This window comes from Trichomycterus rosablanca, chromosome 8, assembly GCF_030014385.1.
Source record: "Trichomycterus rosablanca isolate fTriRos1 chromosome 8, fTriRos1.hap1, whole genome shotgun sequence".
Taxonomy (NCBI): domain Eukaryota; kingdom Metazoa; phylum Chordata; class Actinopteri; order Siluriformes; family Trichomycteridae; genus Trichomycterus; species Trichomycterus rosablanca.
In genome coordinates, this window is record NC_085995.1 from 21,113,632 (window position 1) to 21,139,228 (window position 25,597).

Consider the following 25,597-nt stretch of genomic DNA (forward strand, 5'->3'; position numbering starts at 1 on the left):
ATAGCTGGCAACATAAGTGAGTACACCCCACAGTGAACATGTCCAAATTGTGCCCAAATGTGTCGTTGTCCCTCCCTGGTGTCATGTGTCAAGGTCCCAGGTGTAAATGGGGAGCAGAGCTGTTAAATTTGGTGTTTTGGGAACAATTCTCTCATACTGGCCACTGGATATTCAACATGGCACCTCATGGCAAAGAACTCTCTGAGGATGTGAGAAATAGAATTGTTGCTCTCCACAAAGATGGCCTGGGCTATAAGAAGATTGCTAACACCCTGAAACTGAGCTACAGCACGGTGGCCAAGGTCATACAGCGGTTTTCCAGGACAGGTTTCACTCGGAACAGGCTTCGCCAGGGTCGACCAAAGAAGTTGAGTCCACGTGTTCGGCGTCATATCCAGAGGTTGGCTTTAAAAAATAGACACATGAGTGCTGCCAGCATTGCTGCAGAGGTCGAAGACGTGGGAGGTCAGCCTGTCAGTGCTCAGACCATACGCCGCACACTGCATCAACTCGGTCTGCATGGTCGTCATCCCAGAAGGAAGCTGACGCACAAGAAAGCCAGCAAACAGTTTGCTGAAGACCAGCAGTCCAAGAACATGGATTACTGGAATGCCCTGTGGTCTGACGAGACCAAGATAAACTTGTTTGGCTCAGATGGTGTCCAGCATGTGTGGCGGCGCCCTGGTGAGAAGTACCAAGACAACTGTATCTTGCCTACAGTCAAGCATGGTGGTGGTAGCATCATGGTCTTGGGCTGCATGAGTGTTGCTGGCACTGGGGAGCTGCAGTTCATTGAGGGAAACATGAATTCCAACATGTACTGTGACATTCTGAAACAGAGCATGATCCCCTCCCTTCGAAAACTGGGCCTCATGGCAGTTTTCCAACAGGATAACGACCCCAAACACAACCTCCAAGATGACAACTGCCTTGCTGAGGAAGCTGAAGGTAAAGGTGATGGACTAAACCCAATTGAGCACCTGTGGGGCATCCTCAAGTGGAAGGTGGAGGAGTTCAAGGTGTCTAACATCCACCAGCTCCGTGATGTCATCATGGAGGAGTGGAAGAGGATTCCAGTAGCAACCTGTGCAGCTCTGGTGAATTCCATGGCCAGGAGGGTTAAGGCAGTGCTGGATAATAATGGTGGTCACACAAAATATTGACACAATATTCTTTATTTATAAATTGTGGTCAACTGGGTACTTGGCATTTTTATGTGTCACGGGGCACACCGGGGTTTTATTCATTTTATTTTATGCAGTAAACCAGTCTGAAATCATCTGCACTTGATATGTTTTGCCACTCATTCACTAACATGTTTTATTCAATGTACCAACTGTCTTATATTTCAATGTATTACATATTTTTGGTTAAGGTTTAGCACATACTTTAAATAGTGTTATTCATTAGTGTTTTGTTATGAACTAAACAGATAATAAGTCATTTCTACTTTTTTTCAGGTAATCAGCCAGATGATCTGTGTCCCAGTGTGTCACTTCTGATTTGGAAGGAAAATTGTTCATTGCCAAGATAATCTGTTTTTTTTGTGGTGCAATTTAAAAAATGTTATAGTATTGTTATCCTGTAGTTTCCTTTTGGTTCATCTTACTTGAAATGAATGTACAGTGAGAAGAAGGCAAGAATCTACACACCTTCAGCTAGTGGCTTTAAACAGAGGAATTGATTTAACTTTAAATGTGGAACAAGTTCATCTTTAGTACAGTGTGTAAAGCAGAGTTAGAAAATGTACCTTAATGATCTTAACCTCTTCCTTCTAATTGCAGCAATAATACAGTCACTTATTATTTTGTAAAGACAAAAGAGAAACAGATGGACTACAGTCAGTAATTGTAGAACTACAAAGTGCTTCTATATGGTAAATGGAGCTAATAAAATGGACAGTGAGTGTAGAAACAAGGAGGTGGTTTTAATGTTATGGCTGATCAGAGTATTTTACAGTGTTTTACACAGAGGAACACAAATTCAGGCTACACTTGAAACAATTCTGGCAGGATTAAAGTCAACAGAACTGACTAATAAATGGTTAACAGGAATTATTTGGATATCAGTCGTCATCCTAAATTTCTATAAACTACCACACAGGTTTGACCTTTGGTTGTTCCATTATGCATGGCTACAGCAGGGGAAAAAAAAGAAAAGGGAAAGATCACTGGCGGGAATGAAACCGTGGGCCAGCTGCTGAGCCCATCCCGTCCTCTCACCAAGGTGAGAGTTGTGAGGAGGCTCATCACTCACCTCCATGCCAGCAGGACTCCCAGTGAATGGAACTGTGGCCCTAGGGGGTTTTGCATGAAGTTGCCGCCTCACTCTTTAGCCAGGGAGTCTCCTAAAAAACAGGAGGGCTTTTTTTTTTGTCTCGCGGAACTAAGAAAAGTCAAGTGTCAATGTGAATATATTTATGATGTTACAACAGTGTATTGGCATTGTCCATGTACTTCAGCTACAATAGTTGTAATGTCAATATTCTGTTTTACATATTCAAACAACGTAAAATGTCTTATTACGTAATATCTTCAGATGAGTAAAAAAAAAAATGCAAGTGATAGTCCAGTCTACTCTTGTATGGATTTGCACAGGTCAATTAATAATAAGTAGCACACTGTTGAAGCTTTTTTACAACCCCAAATCAGAAAAAGTTGGGACAGTATGGAAAATGCCAATTAAATAAAAATGCAGTGTTCCTTAGTTTACATTTGCTTTGACTTTTATTTGATTGCAGACAGTTTGAACCCAATATATTTCATGTTTTGTCTGCTCAACTTCATTTCATTTGTTAATATACCTCAATTCCTGCATTTCAGGCCTGCAACACATTCTGAAAAAAGTTGGGACGGGGGCGATTTAGGGCTAGAAATGAAGTGAAAAACTAAATAATGATGTGAACGTTGTGTGCTCCGGACCAAAACTGAAAAGGACCGTCCATTTACATTTACATTTTCAGCATTTAGCAGACGCTTTTTATCGAAAGCGACTTACGTTACTGGGACAGTACACAGTCTAAGCAATTGAGGGTTAAGGACCTTGCTCGAGGACCCAACAGCAGCAACCTGGCAGTGGTGGGGCTTGAACCAGCGACACTCTGATTACTAGTCCAGTACCTTCACTGTTAGGCTACACTGTCCAGACTCTTATCAGCAACAAGTCCAAAAGCCAGGGTCTGTCATGGTATGAGGCTGTGTCAGTACCCTTGGCAAAGGTCATTTACACTTCTGTGATGGCAGCATTAATGCAGAAAAGTACATTGAGATCTTAGAGCAACATGTGCCTTTAAGATGTCATCTTTTCCAGGGACGTCCATGCATTTTTCAACAAGACAATGCAAAACCACATGCTGCACACATTACAAAGACATGGCTGCGGAAGAAGAGGGTATGGGTACTGGACTGACCTGCCTGCAGTCCTGACCTGTCCCCAATACAGAATGTGTGGAGAATTTTGAAACGAAAAATGTGACAACGACGACCCCGTACTGTTGCACATTCTAAGACGTGTTTGCAGGAAGAATGAGACTAAATAAAAGCTGAAACACTAAATCACTTGGTTTCCTCGGTGCCAAAACGTCTTTTAAGTGTGGTGAAAAGGAATGATAACATTACAAAGTGGTAAATGCTTTACTGTGCCAACTTTTTTGGAATGTGTTGCAGGCCTGAAATGCAGGAATGGATGTTTATTAATAAATGAAATGAAGCCGAGCAGATAAAACATGAAATGTCTCAGATTCATCCTTTCTGCAATGAAATAAAAGTCAAATTAAATGTATTTACATTCACCACACTGTGCCCACTTTTTCTGATTTGGGGTTGTACAAATTCCAATCGAATAGCTCTCACTTGTTAGGAATCCTGTAATTGTGTGTGACTGGGTTGACTCAGCAGACGTGTGTCGAATCATAAATCGAATGGGGTGTCGGTGCTTCATTTGAGAGAACTCTTGCCCCAACAGAGACTTCTGATGAGGCAGCGCAGGACTGCGTATCTTTGTCATGCGCATGCAGACCCTTTAAGCATAAAGGAAATGGGCCTTTTGTGGAGTGGAGCAGACTGCGCTCACCCTCAGTGCTGCTGTTTTGAAGCGGCCTAAAACCAAAGGGCTTTATGGAGATCACAGTCCAATTCTATCCATATGAATGGCCTGTGAGAGAAGGGGAGGGGACGCTCTGGGTGGCTGGGGCTAACTTGGATGACAACCCGGCTCTGTATTTAGAGGGATGGTCATTTTGTTCCCCATTCATTACGGCACAGCGGGGCGGCCTGGGAAAAACATGGTATCCCTAAAGGCAAACGGGCAAACCGGGATGTAGGGACTGTTTGACAAGCTGGTCCGTTTTGGTGTGAAAAGAAGGAAGACTCTGAATGGACGTCATTAACTCTGAGCATTGTCTCCGACACCAGGCACAATACGATTTAGAACATAAAAACCTACAATTACTTCTTAATTCTTATTTAATCACGTAAGAATGACCTAGTTTGAACCTCATAAAACTTTAAATGATGCAACAAGTGTGTACATTTTATTTTAATAGTAGTTTAAGTGTCAAATTCTATTTTTATGCATCAATATCCAAAACGCTGCTATCATATGACCTGTAATGGTAAACCTATATTGAATCGGCTAGTTTTACTCTTTAAATATTGTCATATAACAGCCTAAACGATTAGGTAGCAAAACTTATCTCGAGTGAAAGGATTCCTAATTGGGATTTTAAATTAGTGCTACAAGATAACAAAACATCCTATCAAACCCCCTCTCCTGGCCCTATCTCATCAGGATTCAGACCCCCGCTGGAGCTAATATCCCATCATTCATTTGGCCAGACAGGTTGGCAGATTTATGGCATGTCCCACTGAGCAGATGAGATTAACTATGTATTAAGGGAAATTAGTAGGGAAATTTAGAGATAAGAGAGTGTTGAACCACATGCCATGACTAGGGAGGTCTTTTTGTCCCTCCCATGAGGCAAATAGAGTCACATTTCCTTGAGCAAATATACCGCTCTTAATAAGTAGTTCTCAAAGCCTGAGGTACCGTGACCTCTGCGTTTATGCGTGACAGAACTTCCTCTTTAATATATTAATATATACAACTATCAGCCTTCACTCACTGTCCATTTGATCAGCTCCATTTACCATATAGAAGCACTTTGTAGTTCTACTATTACTGACTGTAGTCCATCTGTTTCTCTCCATGCTTTGTTAGCCCCCTTTCATGCTGTTCTTCAATGGTCAGGACCCTCCCAGGACCACCACAGAGCAGGTATTATTTAGGTGGTGGATCATTCTCAGCACTGCAGTGACAATGACATGATGGTGGTGTGTTAGTGTGTGTTGTACTGGTGTGTTGGAGTGGATCAGACACAGCAACAGTGCTGGAGTTTTTAGACACTGTGTCCACTCACTGTCCACTCTATTAGACACTCCTACCTAGTTGGTCCACCTTGTAGATGTAAAGTCAGAGACGATCACTCATCTATTGCTGCTGTTTGAGTTGGTCATCTTCTAGACCTTCATCAGTGGTCACAGGACGCTGCCCACGGGGTGCTGTTGGCTGGATATATTTTTGGTTGGTAGGACTATTCTCAGTCCAGCAGTGACAGTGAGGTGTTTAAAAACTCCAGCAGTGCTGCTGTGTCCTATTCACTCATACCAGCACAACACACACTAACACACCACCACCATGTAATTGTCACTGCAGTGCTGAGAATCATCCACCACCAAAATAATACCTGCTCTGTGGTGGTCCTGTGGTTTTACCCTGTTCTTACCATTGAAGAAAAGGGTAAAAGCAGGTTAAGAATATATGTACAGAAACAGATGGACTACAGTCAGTAATTGTAGAACTACATAGTGCTTCTATATGGTTTATTTATTTTTTAAATGTACAGCATTTAGTTGTCACTTTTATCATGACTTACAGTTGTGACCAATACAATGCAAACTATTATGGGTTAGGGACCTTCTCAGGGACTCAACAGTCGCATCTCGGCAGTGACTTTCTGGTCAACAGTCTAGTTCCTTAACCACCAAGCTAACACCTCTGTATTTCTGCTATATCTTGCACAGAATCTTCCCAAAAGTGGTTGGCCGGCCAAAATGTCTTTTAAAAGTGCAGTGACTTGGATAAATTTATTGTTCATAATTCAACAAAAAAGAACTTGGCCGGCACGGTGGCTAAGTGGGTAGCACGGTCGCCTCACAGCAAGAAGGTCCTGGGTTCGATCCACAGGTAGGGCGGTCCGGGTCCTTTGTGTGTGGAGTTTGCATGTTCTCCCTGTGTCAGAGACATGCAAGTGAGGTGAATTGGAGACACTAAATTGTCCAAGACTGTGTTCAATATAACCTTGTGAACCGATGAACCTTGTGTAATGAATAACTACCAATTCCTGTCCTGAATGTAACCAAAGTGTAAAACATGACGTTAAAATCCTAATAAACAAACAAACAAAGAAAAACTGCTGAAAAGAATTGTATCAGTAAGAGAGTTGATTTTAGTGATCTGGCACGAGGCTAAAACTCTCAAACATCATACCAACAGGGGGTGATAGTGTAATGGTTTGTGGATGTTTTTTTTTTTTCTAAAATAAACTCAAATTTCAGTTGATTTTTATTTTTTCCCTATAATTATGATCAACTAGTAAATTGAGTAAAAAAGCGTTTTAGTCAACAGACCTCTTCTGGTTAGGGTTGCACTAGGATTGGTGCCTGGCTCCAGGCTTATTACTATTACTCACTCGATCACAGCTCTGGGCAATTTAGAGCAGCTAGTCCACCCTTTACATGCTGTTGGAAATGATAAACTTGCAAAACTCCTAAACAGCAGGAAAAATTGAACTCAGGACCCATGTTGCTGTGTGGCACCCACTCTACTGGGCTACCGTCCCACCCCTCTAATATGGAATTCATCCTCTTACATAACATTAAAACCACCTACTTGTTTCTACACTCACTGTCCATTTTATGAGCTCCTCAATGGTCAGGACTCTCCCAGGACAACCACAGAGCAGGTATTATTTAGGTGGTGGATGATTCTCAGCACTGCAGTGACACTGACATGGTGGTGGTGTGTTAGTGTGTGTTGTGCTGGTATGAGTGGATCGGACACAGCAGCGCTGATGGAGTTTTTAAACACCTCACTGTCACTGCTAGACTGAGAATAGTCCACCAACCAAAGATATCTAGCCAACAGCACCCTGTGGGCAGCGTCCTGTGACCACTGATGAAGGTCTAGAAGATGACCAACTCAAACAGCAGCAATAGATGAGCGATCGTCTCTGACTTTACATCTACAAGGTGGACCAACTAGGTAGGAGTGTCTGTTAGAGTGGACACCGAGTGGACACGGTATTTAAAAACTCATACCAGCATAACACACCCTAACACACCACCATCATGTCAGTGTCACTGCAGAAAAAGAGAAACAGATGGACTACAGCCAGGTGATAAAATGGTCAGTGAGTGTAGAAGCAAGTAATAATAATCTAACAAGAACCATAATAATCTCATTATGATTATTTCACAATGAGATGCATAGCATTACTGCAGATCAAAGCTTCTAAATCCCAGAATGAACAACGCCCAGGGCGAAGTGCAAATTGGTACACGTTAATCCCCTCAACTGCATTCATTCACATGATGGCTCTTTAGTGTAATACTAACTGAACCTTTAATACTATTTATTGGACATTCCTCAAATTAACATTGTGATGCTTTACTAGCTTACTAGATCAAGTACAATACAGTGCACTTAATTATAATATATAAATCTATATAAATCAAACAAATCACCACAACAGGTATTACTGAATTAATTTATTAAAATATTAAATATACGTAATATTGTATGTACAAAGTGCAGAAAAGTCTTTTGCGTCATTTGGGTCCTCGAAATTTGCGCCTGTTATGTCCGTGACCACCGTGTCTCCGTGCGCACACATATTTCACTATAACCTGTGTGCAGGTCTCGCACTTGACCGTGCAGCACCAGTGGAACTTACAGTTGCAGCTGGTCACTATCTCAGTGCGCACCTCCTCAACGCGCAGTCCGCATTCATGGCACAGCCTCCTGCAGCTGTGTTTCTCCCACTGGGACAGATTCTTTCCGCTCTGCAAGCACTCCCTGCCCTCCGTGCCGTGCAATCCGAGGCTAAGGTTTTTGGCGCAGTAGTCAGGAGAATCTTCCAGATAGATGAGGTCGGAGCGTGAGATGCTGCTCAAAGCGTCTGCCATTGCGCCTCCGCGGTTGTCTGCGCTGTTACCAGCACGCATGCGTCGCTTGTCCATCTCCAACTTGTGCGCCTGGTCGTGCTTCACCTTCAGATAATTGCCCACATCGCGGAACTCGGACAGCTGCATCCAGCACGTCTGCATTGCGCAGCTCTCGGACATGCCATGGCATCGACAAATCCTTTTCATGGTTGCTTTTACAGCCTGCAACACAAATGATAACATTAGATCTCACTAAATTTAAAGTGTAAATGTAAGTAAATCTGGCCACTTTAGCCACATCCCGTGCGTAAAGTTTGAAAAGTGAAAAGCAACTCGAATATATTTAGAATAAACATTTTTAGGAGTTGAGCTTCACCTCAACAGTCCCCTTCGCTCCTCCATAACCACCTCCTCCCTTCATCACTATATTTTAATATTTGGTTCTATTACTTTAACCACATCCAGTGCGTAAAGTTCTGGAAGAGAAAACCAACTCTAAGGTATTTAGAATAAACCGTGGTCCCATCTGATGGCCAAGGCATTTTCAGGAGTTCCATAATCACCTATTCTTCACTATATTTTAATATTTGGTTCTAGTACTTTAACCACATCCAGTGCGTAAAGTTCTGGAAGAGAAAACCAACTCTAGGGTATCTGGAATAAACCGTGGTCCCATCTGATGGCCAATGCATTTTTTAGGAGTTGAGCTTCACCTCAACAGTCCCCTTCACTCCTCCATAACCACCTCCTCCATTCATCACTATATTTTTAATATTCGATTGTTCTATTACTTTTCTAATCAGTCTGTTTGAAGGGTAACAATTGGGTTTAAAAAACAATAGCATCATCCAGAATCTAATCTGTTAAATAAATAACACACGTACAGTTCCACGTTTGCTATTTGAAGCTGCATTATTCGTGGATTCTTAAACTGTGCACATTGTATCCCTAGACCTAACAAAGGTATGTTGTACAACCGTACAATAAATCACAAATTAAAGTGCCAACACATTTAAGTGGTATTCAAGTAGTGAAATAGGATGTGATTGTGTATAACCTAAACGTCCAACACATCTCTAAATATTAATAGTATATAGGATTAAATGGCTGTATACAAAGTACATGAACAACTTTTTTTGAGTATTATTTCTTGTTAATAATAACACTTAATTAGTTCATTAGTAAGTAGTAAATTAAAGCAAGCCAGAACTTACCAGGCGACCTGCAGCGTTATTATGAAGATTGACAGCAGCTCGGGCGTCTTGTCCAGTCTCAAACGCGTCCACATATTGCTTGGATATCCTCTCTCCGAAATCTACGTTATCACTACATCCTCCCCAAAGCCACCCACGACCCCCTGTCAAGGAATTATGAAAATCGATTAGGTTGTTGTAATTTTATAGCAAGTAACATTTTATGATTGGTTCTTGCATCAGTATCCAATGTTTGTGTCAAAAGTAAAGCATCTATAATATAAATAGCTTGAGTTTATATGTATTATTCTTACCAAGTTTGCCATTTCTGGAATGGTCACATCCACAGTTATCCAGATCCCCAAGGCTGCAGTTTCTGGTCAGTGTGTACATAACTCCAGCTGCACTGATTGCATGGACAAACGACGCTTCTCTAGTTGCTACAGGAAAACACATACATCAAGTTAAACTGACTGTTGGTTTGACTCTCAAAACTGAAAGGTATGAAATTATTCAGCATTTTTCACATCATACCAGTCCTGTGGCGTTTGTGAGTTGAGAGATGAAATTTGCTCTCTGGGCAGTTCCACCTGTCCCATGCAAACTGGTGCTTACACTCCTGCATTCCACTCTGTGCTCCAGCCAAAACACTACTCGTGTAGCTTAAATACGCCTGGTGATGAAAAACAAAAGTTATTTTAACACATATTGAGAGAAAATGCTTTTTTTTTTACATTATTAAGTACCACCACAATCATGGCATGGTTGCTATAAATTACAGTAATATGTGATTTAATAACTTATGTAAAATAGTAAGGTAAAAGACAAAATACATACCTTAGGTCCAGTCATAAGCAAATTATTAACAACCCTAAAACAAAACAAAAGAGAAAAAAAATCATATTAGTAATGCCATAAACAATATAATATGAATTGTATTGGTATTTATGTAAGTAATTAAAGCAGTGCTTTATATTTCTATTCTTACCATGTGTGCCCTAGAAGTAATTGGTAATAAATACAAAATAAAGACGCCCAAAAATACGAGTAAGTCATTTTTTTTAGAGAGGTCACCTAGTTCCTACTGGCAGAGCAAATTATGAGGAACTGATGTTTCAATTCAATCTCGTTTAAGAAATTTATACAATCCACATCAGGGTCGATGGGGGGTCACCTTTTGTTTCAGAATCCCTGGCACGCTATTGGCCCACAGCTGCCAAGCATCCAAGTGGAGGAAACGCCTCCAATGAACTTCAAAGCATATCAATATCGGCATGTTTATTTTCTCTCTGCGGGTAGCAGCACGTGATCATTGAATTTAATGCTTAAATCCAGTGATCCTGGTGAGGGTTTACACCATACACGCCAATACACTTTCCCTTCAATCAACCATGTGTAACTCCGAGCAGGCTTGTCAGGATTATGAAGTTTTAGCAGGAGGTTGTCACAAAAATATAGTTGCAATTTGCAGTTTTACTGTAAACATTACATACTGCATGTATACTATATAACGCCAGCAAATGTAACTGTTAAACAAAAATAGCTACATAAATACAAATTACCCACCAGTGCATAATGCAAAAACAAGTAGAACAGTTGAAGGTATGTAAGTATCTATCTATCTATCTATCTATCTATCTATCTATCTATCTATCTATCTATCTATCTATCTATCTATCTATCTATCTATCTATCTATCTATCTATCTATCTATCTATCTATCTATCTATCTATCTATCTATCTATCTATCTATCTAAAACTAAAATAGGTAGGTACTACAAAGTAGGTAAAATAGCTACATAGGTACAAATTACCCACCAGTGCACAATGCAAAAACATGTAAAACAGTTGAAGGTTTGTTATTAAGATTTGCTCAAATCATAACTATATATGTTAGATATGTAAGTATCTATCTATCTATGCAAAAATAAGTAGAACAGTTGAAGGTTTGTTATTAAGATTAGCTCAGATTATAACTATTTATGTTAGGTATCTATCTATCTATCTATCTATCTATCTATCTATCTATCTATCTATCTATCTATCTATCTATCTATCTATCTATCTATCTAATCTATCTAATCTATCTAATCTATCTATCTATCTATGTGTGTATTGAAAAGATTTAAAGACACAGACAAATTATATAAAAATATTTAATGTTATTGTGAGTACAAAATATTACATACATCAAAAATGTATTAAAATGAACTAAAATAAGCAATATACTTTCATGTGCAATAAACATTGTCAAGTAAAATGTGTAAGCAAAACAAAATTGTTTGTGGTAATGGAACAATGATTTTAAAGCAGGCAACCAGATTAGTGATATAAAAGTGCAGATTAAGAACTTAAGTACTGAAAATTAATTACCCAACCAGTTTTTTTCTGTCAGTTTAAAAAAAAAAAAATATCGTCCATAAATTGTCAATATGTACAAATATACACTATACTATATAAATATTAACCCCAATCCCAGGAGGGATTAATTGCGCACACGTTGCCTTCTTCTTGAACCGTTATGCGACCGACTGCCCTTATTTCTTTTTGCGCAAAAGTATTTGGTCACCACTTGTGTGCACTTTTCGCATTTCACCGTGCAGCACCAGTGAAACTTACAATTACAGCTGCTCACGATTTCTATTCTTTTCTCCTCCACTTTAAGTCCGCATTCATGGCACAACCTTCTGCAGCTTCTCTTTTCCCACTGCGACAGATTCTTGCCACTCTGTAGACACTCTCTGCCCTCAGTTCCGTGCAGTCCGAGGCTCAGGTTTTTAGCGCAGTAGTTGGGAGAATCCTCTAGATGGACGAGCTCGGTGCGGGCGATGCTGCTGAAGGTGTCGGCGATTGCGCCGCGATTGTCAGCGCTGTTCCCAGCGCGCATGCGCCGCTTGTCCAGCTCTAGCTTCTGCGCCTGGTCGTATTTGATTTTCAGGTAGTTTCCAACTTCTCTAAAGTCGGACAGTTGCATCCAACACGTTTGGATGCTGCAGCTTCCTGATACGCCGTGACATTTGCATGTTCTCTTCATCGTCGCCTTGATAGCCTGATGATGCAAATAAAAAAAAAATGTTAGTATATAGTTATGATTTGAGCTAATCCTAATAATAAACCTTATTTAGTTTATGCACTGGTGTATACTATATGTAATATTATATATATATATATATATATATATATATATATATATCAGGTACCCACCAGTGCATAAACTAAATAAGTTTATTTAAATAGTTTATAATAAAACTATTATAAACTAATAATATAAACATATATAGTTATGATTTGAGCTAATCCTAATAACAAACCTTATTTAGTTTATGCACTGGTGTATACTATATGTAATATTATATATATATATATATATATATATATATATATATACCAGGTACCCACCAGTGCATAAACTAAATAAGGTTTGTTATTAGGATTAGCTCAAATCATAACTATATATGTTTATATGTATGTATGTACATAAGTATGTGTATATCTATCTATCTATCTATCTATCTATCTATCTATCTATCTATCTATCTATCTATCTATCTATCTATCTATCTATCTATCTATCTATCTATCTACTGTATATGTGTATTGACAAGATTTAAAGACACACACAAATGATATAAAAAATATTTAATGTTTTTGTGTGTATGAAGCCTGGGATTGAACTGAATTTTAATGGAAATCATGTCATTTGTATATACAGGATAAAATCTAAATCATGAGCTCCCTAAAATGTATTTTCACCAAGGATCACCAGTGCACCACTCCAGGATCCCCTATGACATGACCATGATACTTTTTTTCTCTTGTAGGACAAAATGCTTCATTTTACAAATAGATTTTGGGTTACATAATCATTATGCTTAGCACTTAGTCATGTTTTGAATAAAATTTGTGTTTTACCAAATTTAGCAAGACAATTTGTCATGTTTTTGTTTGAAAGTAATGAAGTTTGTGATGGAGTGAATGGCTCTTGTGGGAATTAACAAGCTACCCGGACTCTAATCCAGAATTTAATTAACCTTTTTACAATGGAAAGTGTAATGAAGCGAATAAGGTAACATATTCTTATAAGTGATATTATGAATATAAATATATTTGCTTTTTTGTTTTAGTTTGGTCAATTCGTAGCCTAGATTTACATTTAGCATAATCACTGAGGTCCTAATAGAAACAATAATAATACGTACAATAATATCAATCAAATATGCTCTGATTATAAAATTATACTGCATTTAATGTAATTTCTACTCACAAGTCTGCCAGCTTCGTTATTATGTAGGTTGACGGCAGCACGGGAATCGTGCCCGTTTTCCAGGGCGTCTACAAACTGCTTGGAGATGTTCTCCCCAAAATCAACATTATCACTGCAGCCACCCCAAATCCAACCGCGACCCCCTGTAAACACACGCATGAACAGATTAATTAGAACACATCTGGATAAAATGCATCTGCTGTTTTTATTATTATTATCATTCTCTGTTATATGTGTTGCAGTGATATTGGTCCTTACCTATACCAGCCTTTGAGTCATCACAGCCGCAATGATCAAAATTCCCCATGCTGCAGTTCTTGGTCAGTGTGTACATCACTCCAGCAGCACTAATGGCATGTACAAAAGCTGTTTCCTTGGTTGCTGTAATGAAAACAAAAGTGTTTGTTAAATTTATGTACAGTTTTTGTCCTCACATGTGAGTTACATCCATTGCACACAATGCGTAAATACGCAAATACGCAAACGGAGTCAACATTGGCTACATAATATTTTAAATGTGTACAGGGGTGTACAGGTATAGCATATATATTTTTGTCCTTACCACTTCGCAGTCCTTTTTGTGTAGACAACTGTAACTGGCTTTCTGGACAGTTCCACCTGTCCCATGCAAATTGGTATTTGCACTCCTCAATGCCGCGCAATGCGCCAGCCTGCACACTGCTTGCATAAGTTAAATATGCCTATAAAGAAAGAAAACAAATAAAATGGTCAGATATTTAGAAATTTTCCAGTGTGTAATGTTTAAAAACAAACAGTTATGAGTTGATGTAGCAATGAAAATTTTAATACCTTCGGTCCTGTCATCAAGAAGTTATTCACTGACCTAAAGAAACAGAAAATAAAGCAACGTTTAGATATGGAAACATTCATATACTTGTAAAGTGTTCCAAATTCGATCATTTCAGTTGTTTTAGAAATAAATAAGTAATAAATTAATCCGACTGTACCATGCTGTTGTAGACAGGACATGGTAGCACAGAGATAGGACCAAAGATGCGAGGAGTTTGTAAGAGTCCATTGATGCCAACGCTTCCCCTTAGGTTTTCCAAATTGCCCTTTTTCAGTGAGCCAGGGTGAAGATACTGAAGGAGTAATCCGGACAGATAGAGGTAATGGCTTCAGGCTCGAATGCTCCCAGTATTTATACCTGTGGCCAGCTCTGAGTGACAGGCTTTTCCCCAGTTTTGACATTTCACTGTGAAATATGGTGATTCGATGGCGATTTGTTCGGACATGGGAAACAGCACTACCGCACCACTTCAAAGTGACAATTAACAGTAACTTGTCATGAACGTGTTATATGAGTTATATGTTATAAGTTATATTCCAATTATTATTATTATTGTAATTATTATAGTATTGTTGAAAAAAAAAAAAATAATCCTAAGCAGTTATAGTGTTAGTGTGTCCTAGTGTATATTAGATATTTTATTGTTTTACTCTGTATAATTATAAGATAATTAAAGTACATTCTATAGTTGAAAATGTTTCTGTGATGGAAATTGTTACTATTATTTTAGTAATAATTATTATTATTGTTACTATTCTACATCTAATACAGCTACTACAAAATAAAGAAACCTCACAGAATTCAAGGAATTCAAAGATGTCCAGTCATTGTGTTCATGTGTTTATTGGACTTTATGTGCAGTGCTCCACACGTTCATGTGTGTAATGAGTGTATTTTGTTTAATGGAGGTGATGTGTAGTCTAGTTGACCAGTGTACAAGTTGCTGATTGGCAAACTGTGCATTTTGCATTTGACCTAGAACTATACTGGTCTCCACATCTTCGAATTATGTGAAATTTCTTTATTTTGCACTAGTACAGAAAAAAAAAACCATAGTAGTATGTCTAAAAAGTTAAAGGCCAGTATAATTCTAGGTCAAATGCAAAATGCACAGTTTGCCAATCAACAACTTGTACACTGGTCAACTACACTACACATCACCTCAATTAAACAAAGTACACTCATTACACACATGAACGTGTGGAGCACTGCACATAAACACATGGACACAATGACTGGACTCCACATCTTTTAATTGCTTGAATTCTGTGAGGTTTCTTTATTCTGTATTAGTTGTAGAATAATAATAATAATTATTATTATTATTTTTAAAATAATAGTAACAATTGCCACCACATTGTTTCGACGAACAGAAGCATTTTCAACTTTAGAATGTAATTTAATAATCTTATAATTATACAGAGTAAAGCAATAAAATATCTAAAACACACTAGGACACACTAACACTATAACTAATTTTTAAAATATTTTTTTTTACTATTACTAAAAACAACAGCAGCAACAACAAAAATAATATTATTGTTTTTTCCTGTACTAGTGCAAAATAAAGAAAGCTCACATAATTAAAAGATGTGGAGTCGTCATTGTGTTCATGTGTTTATTGGACTTTTCTATGTGCAGTGCTCCACACGTTCATGTGTGTAATGAGTGTACTTTGTTTAATGGAGCTGATGTGTAGTCTAGTTGACCAGTGTACAAGTTGTTGATTGGCAAACTGTGCATTTTGCATGTGACATAGAAGACCATACTGCCCTTTAACTTTTTAGACATACTATGACTACAACTAATTAATTAATATTTTTTTATTACTAACAGCAGCAGCAACAACAAAAATAATATTATATAATTATAATAATATTATATAAATTAATTATAATATTATATTATTATAAAATATTATATAATAATGTGTAGTCTAGTTGATCAGTGTACAAGTTGTTGATTGGCAAACTGTGCATTTTGCATTTGTGCATTTTTCAACTTTATTAATATTTTTTATTACTTACAGCAGCTGTTGTTTTTTTCTGTACTCTTTCAAAATAAAGAAACATAACTATTAAAAATAATGTCCAATTATGCAGTGCTAATGTGTGTTTATTGAATATGCCTTTGGACTGTGCCTTGTTTAATAGATGCAATATGCAATCCAGTTGACCAGCATGTTTGATGATTATCAAACTTTTATTTTATTTTACACTGAAATCAACTTTATCCTTAAGATCTGTAATTGTAAGGGTAACTGCATTGCAAGGACTGTTCTTGGTTCACAAAAACGTCATAAAATCATTCAACTTTGCCATGTGAGTGTTAATAGAACAGCCTGGGAACGAATCAGACGGGAAAGTTAAAACCATATTATTATTATTGACTTGGAATAGTAATAGTATCTCTATAATTTATTGCTTTTTTTTTTTTTTTACATTTAATGGATGTAAATTCCATGCCAATGCATGCACCATATTTAGGTTATTTTCATCATTAAGTTAATTGCTGTTTTATAATAGTTTTAGGTGAACAAACTATATTCAAAAATATATAAAGATAGTTCTTTATTTTAGGGATTTAATTAAATATGCATAGATGACCAAAAAATCAATACTTTCGATGACTTTTGAGCTTAATTTTCAATGGAAATGTGATTTCATATAGGTGCTCATGGTGAGATTAATTGTTGAAACCACACTTCGGGCTCCAATCTCGAATCAAATCATGTGCCAATCAAAATCCCTTTAAGTGTAAGATTGATCTGATGGTCAGACAATGGTTGAGCAATTCGAGCCACTCGGCTCAGCCCGTTTCAGACAATAGTGGGACGTGCAAGTGAGGATAATCCGCAATAATTGTTTATCGGCGACATCAAGCCCTCAGTGAGGCTGAAACCCAAACTCCCACACCTACTTGTCAAAAACCATAAAGACCTGTTAAACCGAGATCTTTGATGCCCCTTGGACTGTTACATCCAGTTTGCCGAGCAAGCCATCATCATTTGAATGGATTTATGGGGCAGCAAACTAAGAAACAATAGTTCAACCTCAGTTGGATCACCCTACTTGGAATGGTTGAAGTGGTGCAGTAAAGAAAGAGCAATAACATCAAATTATAGAATGCAATCCACAAAACATACCCATGCTTACCTTGTGGCACAGATTTTCCATTTTGATCACACAAGCAGGAAAACTCAGGTGCAATTAATCAGATCTACAAATTGGTGTCATTGCTGTTCTGGAGTTGAGCTTGCAAGTTGGCTGAAGATATACACAAACATGTAAGTGAGTATTACAGTGATAAGTACACATGTGCACACGTGTGTTGTTTATTGGGTTACTGCAGCATTGTTGGTATGTTGGGTTCATGACTTGGAACAGTAATTTAGGACAGCATTCATGAGCAGCTGATAAGTAAGGTAATAAACAACGATAAAGGTCGTGGAACTGGCGCAGGGTTTGAACCCAGACAGCCGGGGTTGAAGCCCTGACGCCATGCTCACCGCGCTTCACTAAACTATCGCATGGAATGCAGCCATCAAAGCGAACAAGGTGTTAGTGATCACACCTCGTTAACAAATCATAAGGTGTAGGGTGAAATGAATACGCAATCTTGTCCTAGTCCGACCAAGTGAGTGTCTGCAGCAATAAAAACACTCATTATATTCCAGAGCAACACGTCTGCTTAGACGTGTTGCTCTGGAATATAATGAGTGTTTTTATTTGGCTGATCTTCTCAAAGCACCACGTATGCAGGCAATGTGTAGTGCATGCAAATTTCTACAAATAGTCTTGAAGCAGACATATGCTGGCACATTACCAATATACCTGGTACCATCAACTTTGTAGTAATCAAAATATGAAAATATTCTTAATTGAAAATAGACTGCAATTGTTTATTACTGTTAATGATTTATCATCACCTGATGTTCATTTGTACAACCCCAAATCAGAGTTACTTACATTTACTTTGACTTTTATTTCATTGCAGACAGGATGAACCTAAGATATTTCATGTTTTGTCTGGTCAACTTTATTTCATTTATTAATAAACATCCATTCCTGCATTTCAGGCATGCAGCACTTTGTAATTATGCCATTCCTTTTCACCACACTTAAAACACGTTTTGGCACCGAGGATACCAAGTGATTTAGTGTTTCAGCTTTTATTTTGTCCTATTTTTCCTGCAAACACGTTGTTGTCTGGACATGGTTTACATAAGGCTTCTTTTTTGCACAGTAAAGTTTTAAGTGGCATTTGTGCATGTAACTCTGTATTGTAGAGCTTGACAAAGGTTTGCCAAAGTAATTCCTAGGTGGTGGATCATTCTTAGAACTGCAGTGACAAGACACTGACACTGACATGGTGGTGGTGTGTTAGTGTGTTAGTGTGTGTTGTGCTGGTATGAGTGGATAAGACACAGCAATGTTAATGGAGTTTTTTTAAACACCTCATTGTCACTGCTGGACTGAGAATAGTCCACCGACCAAAAATATCTAGCCAACAGCGTCCTGTGGGCAGCGTCCTGTGACCACTGATGAAAGTCTAGAAGATGACCAACTCAAACAGCAGCAATAGATGAGCAATCTTCTCTGACTTTACATCTACAAGGTGGACCAACTAGATAGGAGTGTCTAACAGAGTGGACAGTGAGTGATCACGGTATTTAATTGTAATTGTAGATGTAGTGCTTCTATATGGTAAGTGGAGCTGATAAAATGGACAGTAAGTGTAGAAACAAGGAGGTGGTTTTAAGGTTTTTAACATTATGGCTGATCGGTGAATTCTTTAATTATAATAGTTGAATAATGTCCTGTGCACCTTTAACAGTGATTATAATAGCTTTAATAACGTGAGGGTAAATAAGTAGGCATATTAATTAAAAGGTGTCTTTTTATTAAAGGTGGCTGACTTCCAAACATCCAAATTTAGATTAATTATGACATTAAATTCTTTATATTTGTCCCCATACTTTCTCATACACAATAATTTTTGTGTCTGACTATTTCAGCAGCAAATCTTGGTAGACGTGTTTTTGGTGGATCTTGGCGTACACTTGAACTCTTGGACAATTTAAAGTACAAGGTAACGATTTAAATCTTTTTCCCATATTTCCATGTACGTAGTGTCAAACTACAGTAGTTCAAACCATATTTCTGGCCATAAACTTCTCAGGGGAAGATGTCATTTTAATTGTAGCGTACACAGCTTTAATTTACACCTACACAACAATTATACCTTTACCATATGTACTAATGTTGTCCAATATCATGGCAGAAATAGAGACAGTTGAAGCCTAGTGGGTAGAGCTTTAGGCTGTGGGTTTGAATCTTGTCTCTGCCTTACAGCCAATATTGGGTCCTTGAGCATGGCTCTTTTCCTCTTGGCCTCTGAGCATAGCTTCCAAACAAGCTTGGATGTGTAGAAAAATAATTCAATTGTACACATGTATATGTTTGTATGTACGCATGCCCTTGACAATAGTTGTCATAATTGGATATTGGCTGTTGCATCTTTAAGTAATAACCTGGTTAGTCCTTTTTGTCTTTGGCACAAAGAACTCAACGTTTGGGGTTAAGGGGCTGGAATGTCATGCTCATGATCAGGTGTCTTCATACATTTGGCCAAATAGTGTATATATGGTGGTGTGGAAGTATGTGGCTACTTCCACTTGCCTCTATTGCATAGTTAACACACTTTTTAATTGTAAATATTTCAATCGATATTAACATATAACGAAGATACATACTTAGCCCTGGGCTGCCATTGAACTCTTTCTATAATTTAATATTAATTTGATATTAATCTTGCACATTGCAGTAAGGAAAGGATTACCAATCTTAAAGATCTGCTTTAAACTTCTCTTACTTGACTAGAGTTGACTATAGTCTATAAAATGTTCTTATTCTTATTTGTAATACTGTATTATGTTGCATGACCTATAATTAGTCACTGTGACAAATTTACATTAAAAGAAACATGGCCAAGAATAGGATTCTTAATACAGGTACAGTGTATCACAAAAGTGAGTACACCCCTCACATTTCTGCAAATATTTCATTATATCTTTTCATGGGACAACACTATAGACATGAAACTTGGATATAACTTAGAGTAGTCAGTGTACAGCTTGTATAGCAGTGTAGATTTACTGTCTTCTGAAAATAACTCAACACACAGCCATTAATGTCTAAATAGCTGACAACATAAGTGAGTACACCCCACAGTGAACATGTCCAAATTGTGCCCAAAGTGTCAATATTTTGTGTGACCACCATTATTATCCAGCACTGCCTTAACCCCACTGGGCATGGAATTCACCAGAGCTGCACAGGTTGCTACTGGAATCCTCTTCCACTCCTCCATGATGACATCACGGAGCTGGTGGATGTTAGACACCTTGAACTCCTCCACCTTCCACTTGAGGATGCCCCACAGTGCTCAATTGGGTTTAGTCCATCACCTTTACCTTCAGCTTCCTCAGCAAGGCAGTTGTCATCTTGGAGGTTGTGTTTGGGGTCGTTATCCTGTTGGAAAACTGCCATGAGGCCCAGTTTTCGAAGGGAGGGGATCATGCTCTGTTTCAGAATGTCACAGTACATGTTGGAATTCATGTTTCCCTCAATGAACTGCAGCTCCCCAGTGCCAGCAACACTCATGCAGCCCAAGACCATGATGCTACCACCACCATGCTTGACTGTAGGCAAGATACAGTTGTCTTGGTACTTCTCACCAGGGTGCCGCCACACATGCTGGACACCATCTGAGCCAAACAAGTTTATCTTGGTCTCGTCAGACCACAGGGCATTCCAGTAATCCATGTTCTTGGACTGCTTGTCTTCAGCAAACTGTTTGCGGGCTTTCTTGTGCGTCAGCTTCCTTCTGGCATGACTACCATGCAGACCGAGTTGATGCAGTGTGCGGCGTATGGTCTGAGCACTGACAGGCTGACCTCCCACGTCTTCAACCTCTGCAGCAATGCTGGCAGCACTCATGTGTCTATTTTTTAAAGCCAACCTCTGGATATGACGCCGAACACGTGGACTCAACTTCTTTGGTCGAACCTGGCGAAGCCTGTTCCGAGTGGAACCTGTCCTGGAAAACCGCTGTATGACCTTGGCCACCATGCTGTAGCTCAGTTTCAGGGTGTTAGCAATCTTCTTATAGCCCAGGCCATCTTTGTGGAGAGCAACAATTCTATTTCTCACATCCTCAGAGAGTTCTTTGCCATGAGGTGCCATGTTGAATATCCAGTGGCCAGTATGAGAGAATTGTACCCAAAACACCAAATTTAACAGCCCTGCTCCCCATTTACACCTGGGACCTTGACACATGACACCAGGGAGGGACAACGACACATTTAGGCACAATTTGGACATGTTCACTGTGGGGTGTACTCACTTATGTTGCCAGCTATTTAGACATTAATGGCTGTGTGTTGAGTTATTTTCAGAAGACAGTAAATCTACACTGCTATACAAGCTGTACACTGACTACTCTAAGTTATATCCAAGTTTCATGTCTATAGTGTTGTCCCATGAAAAGATATAATGAAAAATTTGCAGAAATGTGAGGGGTGTACTCACTTTTGTGATACACTGTATATCCCAGCTCTGCTAAGAATCAGGGACATGCACATTTTGCAGGGCGGGTGCTCAGGAAAAAAGGGCACCCATGTGATAATTATTAATAAAACAATACAGACATATTTTTTTAGAAAAGGGATTTGTAAGTAAAAGTTGGGACATTTTGTAAAATAGACTAAAAACAATTTTTAACCAATTGCCAAAGTACAAAGAAATTACTTTTAATGTTTTGCATAAACATAAGCACATTTTGTGGGCTTTTTTAATGGGCAAAACAAGAGTTTGTTTGTTTATTAGGATTTTAACATCATGTTTTACACTCTTTGGTTACATTCATTACAATTTTGTATCTCCAATTCACCTCACTTGCATGTCTTTGGACTGTGGGAGGAAACCGGAGCACCCGGAGTAAACCCACGCAGACACGGGGAGAACATGCAAACTCCACACAGGAAGGACCCAGACCACCCCACCTGGGGATCGAACCCCAGACCTTCTTGCTGTGAGGTGACAGTGCTACCCACTTAGCCACCTTGCCGACCCAAAACAAGAGTAACAAGAACACAAGAAGTGCAAGACTTCTATGTATCATACATAATACTGTGAAGATTTAGGAAATCCAGGCAAATCTTGATCCATGTAGGTCAAATATTAAAAACAACCAAAAACAAAAGCCTTCTGACAGCACTGCATGAAAAACCATCATGCTACTGTAATAAATACAGCCTTAAGAGCTCTGGGGTTGTGAAAATCTTACATATCTTTTTTTTTTTTTTTACTTTTCAGTTAAATAAAGGTTCAAGAGCTTTAAAAGGTCACAGCTTTTTGTTTATATTGCATTTTACTGAATGCTCCAACCTTTTTGGAAATGGAGTTTGTATTTGCATATTTATTTATGATGATATTTAATACCCAAGCATAAAAACTAAAGTATAAAATTAAAAGAAAAAGAAATTCTGACATAAAGAATGCAGATGCTTGAGTGCCACCTGGTGTCTATGTGTGCACATGCCTGCTAAGAATAATCCTCCACCCACTAAAAAGCTGTTCGGCTGTTGCCATCTGGTGTTGCCTTTTCATAGATGGATGTGGAGGCATGACTGGCAAACTGTTTAGCAACAGATCAGTTAGTTACTGAATACCTTCAAATGATAAAATGGCCTGTTGTTGTAGGTTCTTTTATGTGCTTAATATAGTGAACATTAAGTGTGTATGTGTAAATATATACACATAAATCTACATTGTTCAAGAAAAATGTATCAAATTGTCTTATGTTGTTACAGCAGTAACAACCAGTACCAGTCGATGGTTGAGCACTTTTAGCACTTTAAACATGATGCAGTGGTCAGATGTATTGGTTATACACCGTCAAGGCATAACATTATGACCACTGACAGATGAAGTGAATAACACTGATTATCTCTTCATCACGGCACCTGTTAGTAGGTGGGACATATTAGGCACCATGTGAACATTTTATCCTCAAAGTTGATGTGTTAGAAGCAGTAAAAATGGACAAGTGTAAGGATTTGAGCGAGTTTGACAAGGGCCAAATTGTGATGGCTAGATGACTGGGTCAGAGCATTTCCAAAACTGCAGCTCTTGTGGGGTGTTCCCAGTCTGCAGTGGTGAGTATCTATTAAAAGTGGTCCATGAAAGGAACAGTGGTAAACCGGCGACAGGGTCATGGGCGACCAAGGCTCATTGATGCATGTGGGGAGTGAAGGCTGGCCCGTGTGGTCCGATCCAACACGCGAGCTACTGTAGCTCAAATTGCTGAAGAAGTTAATGCTGGTTCTGATACAAATGTGTCAGAATAGACAGTGCATCATAGGTTGTTGCGTATGGGGCAGCAAAAGGGCGACCCAATATAATGATATGCCTACTTATCTAATTGTTCCAGAATGTGTATTGTTAAACGTTTCTGAATAGTTTCCTATAATCAACAACTGAATCACAAATGATGTTTACTAGGTTAATAATTTGCAAATTTATAACATAATTTAAAAACAATTTTTAATTCAACTCTATCATAAACTCGTTTTAGGCTATTTTATACAGTACATAAGCAGCACCATGCACTGATTCTTGGGAAGTCAGTAAAGTTCACTTGATCTACAGTATATCACTGGTCAGTGGGTAAGAAGAAGCCCCTTTGTCTCCCTCTGTTGTCACTAGAAAGAATGCTGTGCTGTGAGGGATTCCAGTTATACATTTTCAGAGGGCCAGTACTGTCAGTCTCCAATTGTAGTTCTCCTTATCATCAGGACTGTACGATCAAATCACTTGGATATGTTCTGTTCAGCCATTATATAACATTAGATTTTTGAAAGGTGTTTTTGGGTTGAAGTAGAATGTATTGAAGGTTTTGAGAATGTGCACATGATTTATGGGCAAGCCGTAGCCTAGTGGTTAAGGTACTGGGCTAGTAAGCCAGATTGCTTCTGTTGGGCCCTTGAGCAAGGCCCTTTACTTTCAATTGCTCAGACTGTATACTGTAACTGTAATGTAAGTCGCTTTGGATAAAGGTGTCTGCTAAATGCCAAAAAAATTAATTTATTGTCGTAGTGAAGTATAGTGTATGGTAGCATACACTGTTTTATGAAAAGCTTAACACAATATAATTTTGTTAAAATAAGAGGTGTTTGAGTGCCATAGTGGCCTAGTGCACAGTGGTTTGCTTCCCCATTTTGCTTCCAATTTGGTCATCTCCAATTCCCTTCCATTGAAATCATGCCACTAGTACCGCCCCCCACGCTATCATGTGCCTCTTCCTACGTGCTTAGTCACCGGCCACATCTTTTTACCTGCTCACAATGGAGTCTCAGAGAGAGCAGTGCAGTGCTAGTGCAGACGTCTCAACCAGTAAGCGGAGGCCACAATGGTTCTGTGGCTATGAATTTCTATGATTTTCCCCCTCCCATACAGACATATCCAAATGCGTCTGTGCTAGACCAGTCAACAGCACGGCTGAGATTTAAACTCTGATCTTGGCAGTTTTGTTTTCTTATTTACTCAGTCTTCACTTGTACTCAACCCCCTTCAGGCATAATGTAGACTTGTCCTCAGTTATTTTGAAGTGCAAGACAATGAGAGAGGTCTTGACTACAATTGAATACAATATTATTTTATAAAAAATACATGTACACCGATCAGCCATAACATTTAAAACCACCTCCTTGTTTCTACACTCACTGTCCATTTTATCAGCCCCACTTACCATATAGAAGCCTTTTCTAGCTCTACAATTACTGACTGTTGTCCATCCATTTCTCTGCACACTTTGTTAGCCCCCTTTCATGCTGTTCTTTAATGGTCAGGACACCCACAGGACCACTACAGAGCAGGTATTATTTGGGTGGTGGGTCATTCTTAGCAATGCAGTGACCCTGACATGGTGGTGGTGTGTTAGTGTGTGTTGTGCTGGTATGAGTGGATTAGACACAGCAGCGCTGATGGAGTTTTTAAACACCTCACTGTCAAAGCTGGACTGAGAATAGTCCACCAACCAAAT

At 38.7% G+C, this 25,597-nt stretch overlaps 2 protein-coding genes across 2 annotated transcripts; both read right to left on the reverse strand.

Annotated features, from left to right (window-relative positions):
• Positions 1–7,862: 7,862 nt before the first annotated feature.
• Positions 7,863–10,471, reverse strand: LOC134318966 (protein Wnt-8a-like). The gene is made up of 6 exons (XM_062999924.1): positions 10,404–10,471; positions 10,253–10,286; positions 9,950–10,088; positions 9,730–9,855; positions 9,437–9,579; positions 7,863–8,444 (listed from the first exon to the last, which is right to left on the reverse strand). Exons 1-6 carry the CDS (start codon positions 10,469–10,471, stop codon positions 7,887–7,889), a joined length of 1,068 nt encoding a protein of 355 aa, XP_062855994.1. The 3' UTR covers positions 7,863–7,886.
• Positions 10,472–11,817: 1,346 nt separating this feature from the next.
• LOC134318967 (protein Wnt-8a-like) lies at positions 11,818–14,741 on the reverse strand. The gene is made up of 6 exons (XM_062999926.1): positions 14,649–14,741; positions 14,491–14,524; positions 14,243–14,381; positions 13,939–14,061; positions 13,681–13,823; positions 11,818–12,465 (listed from the first exon to the last, which is right to left on the reverse strand). Exons 1-6 carry the CDS (start codon positions 14,717–14,719, stop codon positions 11,902–11,904), a joined length of 1,074 nt encoding a protein of 357 aa, XP_062855996.1. The 5' UTR covers positions 14,720–14,741; the 3' UTR covers positions 11,818–11,901.
• Positions 14,742–25,597: the final 10,856 nt, after the last annotated feature.

Coding starts and splice junctions, on each gene's coding strand:
- LOC134318966 (XM_062999924.1), bottom strand. CDS start 10,471: ATGACTTACTCGTATTTTTGGGCGTCTTTATTTTGTATTTATTACCAA. Junction 10,287..10,403: donor TTACTTCTAGGGCACACATG/GTAAGAATAGAA, acceptor GTTTTGTTTTAG/GGTTGTTAATAATTTGCTTA. Junction 10,089..10,252: donor TGCTTATGACTGGACCTAAG/GTATGTATTTTG, acceptor TTTCATCACCAG/GCGTATTTAAGCTACACGAG.
- LOC134318967 (XM_062999926.1), bottom strand. CDS start 14,719: ATGGACTCTTACAAACTCCTCGCATCTTTGGTCCTATCTCTGTGCTAC. Junction 14,062..14,242: donor ACAAAAAGGACTGCGAAGTG/GTAAGGACAAAA, acceptor TTTTCATTACAG/CAACCAAGGAAACAGCTTTT. Junction 12,466..13,680: donor ATAACGAAGCTGGCAGACTT/GTGAGTAGAAAT, acceptor TTGCATCATCAG/GCTATCAAGGCGACGATGAA.